An 8,577-nucleotide genomic window follows, 5' to 3' on the forward strand; every position below is an offset into this window, starting at 1 on the left:
GCGCGCTCCTGCCTCCGGCCTCTGTCCCCCACCCCCCCTTCCCCGGTCCCGGTCTCTCCTTCAGAAAGATGTCGGACACGGCAGTAGCTGACACCCGGCGCCTTAACTCGAAGCCGCAGGACCTGACCGACGCTTACGGGCCTCCAAGTAACTTCCTGGAGATCGACATCTTTAATCCACAGACGGTGGGCGTGGGCCGCGCGCGCTTCACCACCTATGAGGTTCGCATGCGGGTGAGTCACGGGGTGAGGGAGACAGCTGAGGGAGGATGGGGCGAGCGGGGGTCTGGCTGCCAAGGCGGGGACTAACGGCCCCGGAAGGCGCTGGAAGGGGTCCTTTGGGGGTTAGGGGCTTAGTAGGTTCGGAGAGAGGTTTGCAGACTCGGTTGTGACCCGAGCAGACAAACTCCTGAGGGGGGACAGCGGACGAGGGTGAAGAAAAACAAGTAGCCACAGGAGGAAGAAGTGAAGCATGGCTGGATAGGGTGGGGAGGATGGAAAAAGACTAGAGCGAGGCTTTCAGGGAGGTGGGAATCGTGACTCGCCCCAGACGGAAGGCAGGAAGGAAAGGTGGACGAGGGCTGGGGGATGGAAAGCCAAGGCTGCATGTCGCTTGGCCCCCTAACTAAACTAGGTTGAGGGAAGTCTGTCTGAAGAGCGCGGGCCAGGAAGGCCGGGCTTCTTCCTGATGTCTCCCTGGGATGATGGAGTTAAGCGAAGCCTCGGACCAGAGGGAAGGGAGACCCTGGGTAAGGGAGGCAGTGGGCTTGTGGGAGCCAAAGCAAGGAAGGGAGTCTCCTTGAGACTTAATGCTTCTCCAGACCTGTAGAACTAGCATTTGAAAGAGAAAAGTACTTTAAGCTTAAGTTTTCTCAGGTACCACATGCTGTGTCTCACCTTGAAAGCTGGCCTTGCTGGGGATTGGTAGATCGGCAGTTGCTGCTCTCATCCTGTGCTAATCTTTAAAGCTGAAGTAGCTAGAAGGTTTACTTTTTACACGTATTCCACTCTTCATTTGAGTTCTCTGTATGTAAATGGTTATTTGCCCTTTCTGTCCTAGGTTAACCTTTTGGCTTCTGACCCTGATCTTTTGTTACTTTAATACAGGACATTTCAAGACTGCCCAGGAGTGGCTTCTTCCAGTGTGCACTACAAGAGGACTTTATTCTCTAGTGCTTAGTCCACAGTGCAAGGATGGAATGTACAGATAGAATACATGTCTTGCGGGTTCTTTTGCCCAGTTGAAGTGACTATGGGCAAAAAAGTTTGAAGACCATTTTCTGGTTTTCCTTATGTTTCTTCTCAGACTAGAGGGCCAGAATATTCTCTATGGACAGCAAGCATCCTGCCCAAACAGCATTGAAGACCTAAAAGAATATATGTGCTTTCAGTTTTGAATGAATGATTTGAATGAGAAAGTATGATCTCCTGCCTGAGTTTTTGGTTTTTTTTTGTTTTTGTTTTTTTGTGTTTTTGGTTTTTTTTTAAGAGAGATTTTGGCTATAGGGTGCGTCTGCTCACCAGAGAGACAGAGAGACAGAAAGCGAGAAATCACCCCCCAGGGGGATGGCCACGCTGCAGTCCCTTCTCCATTCTCTTGAGATCTTGGGCACGCATACACAAGTGCCTCATGTGAGTGGTAAGCCGCTGGGACCAGGACTCAAACCCCGGTCGACTATGTGGGAGTCCCACAATGTAACCATTTCGCCATCTGCTGGTCACTGATCTACTACCTGGGTTTTAAAATCTAATTGAGAAATAATCTCCAAATTCCAAGTTTGGCAAAGTTAAAAAAAAAAGTGAATAGCAAAACATGGAAAACATTTAAATAAGAACTATTTGAAATCATCTCTTTGGGGAAGGTGAAGATTAGATCCTTTAAAATATAAAAGCAAGGAACTGTTAGTGGTGGAGAACTTAATACCTGAATGAGCCTGGTCATAGCCTGTTTAATTATAAGGGCTCTCTGTTGTGGGGTTTTAGAGACATTGCCTTGATGCATTACTGAAGAGCCTTCTGAATGAAATAGCTCTCTGCTTTTAGGTAGCGTAAGAGCAACTGGGACTGTTTATTCAGTGCCTACATATTCCAGACACCAAACTAGGTTTTAGTTTTTATCTTAATCTTTTTTTTTTTTTTTTTTTACTTTCGGGCATGTGTGCTCACCAGAAAGACAGAAACAGAGAGACAGAAAGCGAGAAATCACCCCCCTGGAAGGTTGGCCACGCCGCAGTCCCTTCTCCACTCTCCTCTCGGGGATCTTGGGCACACATGCACAACGTGCCTGGCATGAGTTTAAGCCATTGGGTCCAGGACTTAAACCGTGGTCAACTACGTAGGAGTCCAGCGACATAGCCATTATGCCAACTGCTGGTCCCAGTTTTTATCTTAATCTTTATAAAACTCTCATTTTACAAATAGGAAACTGAGGAAGAATGCAGGTTAAGTAACCTTCCCAAGTTTGTATAATTAAAACTGACAGGACTGAGATTGTAACACAGGTCTGTCTTACTGTAAAGTCCATATTCTGTCTACTACACTTTAGTTTTTGGCAAGGCTTAGTTGCAAAATTTTAATGTGCAAAATTTTGCTACCCATTAAGCATTTTCCCTCTATCATTTATTTATTTTTACATTTACCCATAAACATTTACTTTACATATCAAAAAATTTTTGCTCATACTCCATAGTTCTTGACAGTTAATAAAGGACTTTCAAAATTTCAAAAAAACTGAATTTTAAAGATAATGTTCAAAATATTTGTTATAATTTTGTTTGTGACTCTATAATAACAGAGACTGTATGGTTTTAAATATTTATGTTAACTACTCAAACTGTTGAAAAGCAGACAGACACCCAGCAAGCACATAATTCACACATAAACCTCAATTCAGCCCTGCCTACCAAGTATACTGTGATAAACCATCTGCTAGCAAAGATCTGTCTCTTTTTCTCCCTTCAAAGTCTTCCTCAAGATAATCCTCTGGTTGTGACTGCTCTTTTGCAATCTCTACTGATTACAGTGCTGGGCTGGAAAAATCCAGGTTATTTTATGGTATGAATTCTTTCATATAGCTTCTCTAATCCTCCCCATTAAGCTTTTTATCAGTCCCTATATAGTTTTTAAAAGAAATATTTATTTAACTTTATCATTTTTTAAAATACCTGATACAGGACATGCACACTTCGAGCGAGCTGCCAGTTCTGAGACTTGAACTGTGGTCAGCCATGTAGGAATCCAGCACCTTAACCACCATGCCACCTGCTGGCCCCTTCCATATATATTTTTTTTTCTTTTTTAAATTTTTTTTAGAGAATTATTTTATTTATTCATTTGTTTTAATTTGACCAGAGAGGGACCAAGTGAGAGAACAAGAGTAAGGGAGAGAGAGAGAGACAGAAAGTCACTAGGTCTGGGACTCAAACTATAGTCAACCATCTGGGAGTCCAGCACCCTTAACCACCATGCCACCTGCAAGCCCTCCCTTCCATATTTTTTAATTGTATGATGATAGAGTTGATGGTTTCTAGGTCTGTGGATTTGAGTTAGTTTGTATTGTTTATGTTAATCTGTATGATTGTGTAGGCTTTTTTCTTTCTTTTAATTTGATCGGAGAGAGACAGAGAGAGAGGGAGAGAAAGAGAAAACAAGCTGCCAGGTCTGGGACTTGAACCTCAGTTGGCCATGTGGGAGCCCAGTGCCCTTAACTATCATGCCACCTACCAGCCCCGGCTTTTTCTTTTTATAGAGAGATTTTTGCCATATTGTGTGTGCACTCGCTGGAGAGACAGAAAGTGAGAAATCACCCTCTAGGGATGTTGGCCATGCTACAATATGTTCTCCATTCTCCTCTTAGGATCCTTGGCACACATGCACATGCACTCAGCATGAAGGTTTTTTTATTTTTATTTTTGATTATTTATTAATTTTATTTATTTAAATTTGCTACAGGGCACATACACTCACCAGAGAGAAAGAGAGAGAGGGGAGAGAGAAAGTGAGAAAGCAAGCCACCAGGTCTGGGACTTGAACCATAGTCGGCCATGTGGAAGTCCCACACCTAAACTACCATGGCATTTGCTGGTTCCTGCCCAGTGTGTTTTGTTTGTTTGTTTGTTTGTTTGTTTGTTTTTGAGAGGTTTTTGCTATAGGGTGTGTGCGCTTGCCAGACAGACAGAGAGAGACATAGAGACAGAAAGCTAGAAATCACCCCCCAGGGGGGATGGTCACGCTGCAATCCCTTCTCCTCCATACTCCTCTCGGGATCCTGGGCATGCACACACACACGCCCGGCGTGAGTTTCAAGCCACCGGGTCTGGGACGCGAACCGTGGTTGACTACGTGGGAGTCCAGTGGCATAGTCATTACGCTAACTGCTGGTTCCCCCCAGTGTGTGTTTTAAGCCATCAGGACTAGACTCAAAACTGCGATTGACTATGACCATGTGGGAATCCAGCAATGTAACCATTACACTATCTGCTGGTCCCAGTGCAGGCTTTTAATATTGTTATTTTATTTTGGGAGAAAATCAGTAAAATCATTTTTTTTTCTTTTTATGGAAAGCTATCATTTATTGCCTAGAAAGGAAATTGAGGTTGCTATGCAACGATCATAGGGACTAGGTCTCGAACCCAGTTTCTAAGCTCAGACTCAAACTCAAATCATTCAATTTTAAATTGGTATTATAAGTGATTAGTTGTGGTATATATTATAAGGGATTGTGAGACCACAGAATGGACTTAGAGAGTTAGGCATTCTGGTGGAAGCACATGGAACTTTTTTGTTCTATGTATAATAGCTAAATATTTCTGAAGCTGTTCTCTTTATTTTGCTTAGGAAGGAATCCCTCCTCCCCTTGAAATGGGGAGTTTGGAGAGAGGTCCTAGTGACCTCATATTATATATATATGGGACTTTTCAAATGTCAGTTGTCCTGTGGACTTGAACTTTGCTTCTTTCTCTGCTTTCCCTTGTGTCTATGTTGTTCACAGTCAAAGGACTTGCCCTTTACTACATAGTCCTGGTTTCTTCATATGGTTTTTAGGTTGGAGTCTACAGTGTAGTAGCTAAAATGTAATAGTCCCTTTAGGTGGCTAGGTGCTGAGGTGAAAGATGGTTATTGCCACTATCGTGTGGGGATAGGTAAAGAACAGCATTTTTTCTCTTCAAAGGGGGAAGTCCACAAAATGGCAGTGACTAGTTTGGCTGTGTCTTGGAAGAATCTACTTACTATTTTTTTCCTCTTTTATATGGTCCTTTGTTGGCTTCAGTAAAAGTCTGCTAGTTAAGGTTCTAGTGTTTGGGGATCACAGTATCTGTAATGAACTCTGATAAAAACCTGCATCACATGATTCCAGAGGACTGTTTTTCTTGAAGGATTCTGAGGGTTTTATTCTATAGTAGTTTTTTTTTTCTTTTGAATAGTTAATACATGTACATGGTACAAAATCCAAAGGGTACAAAAAGTATACTGTAAAAGTTAAGTCTCCTTCCCTTCTCTGCTTTCCCAAGGTTTTCCTTTCTGAAGAAACCACTGTTTCCAGGTGTTTTTTTTTTTTTTTTTAATTCTTTTAAAGGATAGTTTAGGTTCTATTATTTTAATGTCTCTCACTCAATTTCAACCCACTTATATTCCTTGGATCTTGATTATCCTAAGTAGAGTTATAACCAATGTAAGTTGGCTGGTTATTTGGCTTTTGATGACTAACACCAGAACTGGATCCTGAAAAGGCAGTTTTTAGTGCTCTTTTCCTGCCAAGTGGCAGCTTCAGAGAAAGGAGAGAACTAGTTTCTTTCAGAATGGTCGGTATTAATACATGTGGCTGGGCATTTCTATTTAGAACTTGTAGAAAGGAGTGAAGATTAGGGCTTTTTGTCACTGGGTTCATATTGCCGCTAGAACCTTGGGATCTTCTCAGTGATCAAGATGTGGGAGTGAGCTGATTTATATCAGGAAGCAAGCTCTGGTGAGCCAACTTAATGGCTATTTCTTCTGTATTTTCTAGATAAGGAGAGGATAAACAGGTACACAGGGTGTCTTAATGGAATATCTTGCATATTCTGTATTTTGGGAGATAGAAGGCAGTCATGGTTCCTGATACTAAAGAGATTATAATTTAGGTAGACAAGATAAACATGATACATAAAACAATAGTGTGTCAAGCAGTATTGAAGTATAGAAGGCAGAGAAATTCAGAGGTGAAGACCAGTAAATCCAGCTGAGGTTGTCAAAAAAGATTTCTTTCTTTTTTTTTTTGGAGAGGTTTTCTCTATAGGGCATGCGTGCTCGGCTTGCCAGACAGACAGAGACAGACAGAAAGCGAGAAATCACCCCCCAGAGGGGATTGTCACGCCGCAATCCCTTCTCCATTCTCTCGGGATCTTGGGCACGCACGCACACGCCCGGCGTGAGTTTTAAGCCACCAGGTCTGGGACGTGAACCACTGTTGACTACGTGGGAGTCCAGCGACATAGCCATTACACTAACTGCTGGTTCCTTCAAAAGAGATTTCTTAAGTGAAGTGAGACTTTGAGCTGGGGCTTACAGAATGGAGAGGATTTGGACAGGAAAAAGCAGGAGATGCTTGGAGATGCTTATCTTTCTTACTTAGAGTACTTAAATTCACTTTTTTTAAGAAAAGATTTTTGCCAAGACCAGCTGTTGGCTTAATGGCTATGTTGCTGGACTCCCATGTAGTTGACTGTGGTTCGAGTCCCAGACCTGGTGGCTTAAACTCATGCTGGGTGCGTGCATGTGTGTGCCCAAGATCCCAAGAGGAGAATGGAGGAGAAGGGATTGCGGCATGGCCATCCTCCCTGGGGGGCGATTTCTTGCTTTTTGTATCTCTCTGTCTTTCTGGGGAGCGCACGTGCCCTATAGCAAAAAAATCTCTCTCAAAAGAGAAAAAAGTTTTTGCCATAGGGTCGGTACTCGGACCAGAGACAGATGAAGAAAGAAAATGAGGAATCACCCCCCAGGGGAATGGCCACACAGTAATCCCTTCTCTGTTCTGCTAGGATTTTAGCCATGTACACACATGTGCCCAGCATGATTTTCAAGCCACCAGTCAGGGACTCAGACTCTGTTCAGCCATGTGGGAATCTAAAACCTTAACCATCTTGCCACCTGCTGGTCCCTTGGATTTAATTTTTATTAGAAAATTTAATTTTTGCACATGATAAATTCATGTTGTACAATGACAAATGTGAGTCTCTCATTCATCCCAGTTGTCTATTCTTACTTTCCAGAGTTAATCACTATTATCAATATCTTTTTAATTTGCCAGAGTGCACATAAACTTAGCAGAAAGACACAGAGAGACAGGGAGAGGGAGAAAGCACCTCCCCCAGTGGGATATGGTCATGCTGTAATCCCTTCTCTATTTCTCCATCCTATTGGGATTTTGGGCATGTATGCATGTGCACTTGGTGTGTTTTGCAAGCTGCCAGGGCTGGGACTCGAGCTGTGTAGTCAGCCATGTGGAATCTGGCTCCCTTAACTAACAGGCCTGGGGCTAGCTCAGTGTCTTTTCATAAATATTTTATTCATTACTATAAATATATACATATGATACTTTTTTTGAGAGGCTTTTGCCTTAAGGCATGTGCTCTTGTTGGACAGAGAGAGAAAGACATAGTGAGAGAGACAGTGAGAATCACCCTCCAGGGGGAATGGCTACACAACAGTCTCTTCTCCATTCTCCTCCTGGGATCTTCGGCATGCACATACATGCGCCTGGCATGATTTTGAAGTCACTGGGTCTGGGACTTGAACCACGGTCAGCCATGTGGGAGTCCAGCAACATAACTGCTACGCCATCTGCTGGTCCCACATATGATACCTTTTAAAAACAAATAGAGGCAAACTTTATGTACAATAGTATATTTATGGAAAGAGTTTACCACTCGATATCTTCCCATGCTGGTGCATATAGATCTTTTCCATTCTTTTCATAGTTATGTAGTATTCCACTAAAGTAGTATACGTATACTATACTTTATTTAACCAGTCACCTGTTTTTTTGTTTTGTTTTGTTTTGTTTTATTTATTATTGCCAGAGGGTCTGTGTATTTGTCAGAGAGAGAGAAAGAAAGAGAAAGCTCTCCATGAATGTGGTGTGGTCATATTGCAATTTTTTTTTCTCTACATCATGTTAGGATTTTTTTTTTTAAGAGAGATTTTTGCTATAGTGCACATGCACTCACTGGAGAGACAGACAGAGACAGAAAGCGAGAAATCACCCCCAGGGGGGATGACCATACTACATCTCTTCTCCTCTTGGGATCTTGGGCATGCACACACACGTGCCTGGTGTGTTTTAAGCTGCCTGGTCTGGAACTTGAACCATGGTTGACTATGTTGGAGTCCAGCAACTTAACTATTACGCCATCTACTGGTCCCATCCTATTAGGATTTGGACATGTGTATTTTTCAAGCCCCTGGGGCTGGGATTTAAACTGCGGTCAGCTATATGGGATCTGAGAAAGCTAGAAATCACTGCCCCAGGGTGGATGGCCATGCCACAATCCCTTCTCCTCCATTCTCCTCTCGGGATCTTGGGGACACACGCACATGCACC

General features: G+C 42.9%; 1 protein-coding gene across 2 annotated transcripts in view; it reads left to right on the forward strand.

Moving 5' to 3' along the window:
* Positions 1–6: 6 nt before the first annotated feature.
* The window catches only part of SNX12 (sorting nexin 12), a 17,683-nt gene continuing 9,112 nt past the window's right edge, over positions 7–8,577 (forward strand). The window contains exons 1-2 of one of the 2 annotated variants that reach the window (XM_027770907.1): positions 7–233; positions 1,107–1,526. In XM_027770907.1, coding sequence (XP_027626708.1) covers positions 69–233; positions 1,107–1,172 — 231 coding nt within the window. In that variant the 5' untranslated portion in view covers positions 7–68 and the 3' untranslated portion in view covers positions 1,173–1,526. Of the gene's footprint in view, positions 234–1,106; positions 1,527–8,577 lie in introns of those variants that run through there. The other variant, XM_014586913.2, reaches the window with a different exon arrangement.

The sequence above is a fragment of the Tupaia chinensis genome, unplaced genomic scaffold (genome assembly GCF_000334495.1).
Source record: "Tupaia chinensis unplaced genomic scaffold, TupChi_1.0 Scaffold000165_2, whole genome shotgun sequence".
NCBI lineage: Eukaryota > Metazoa > Chordata > Mammalia > Scandentia > Tupaiidae > Tupaia > Tupaia belangeri.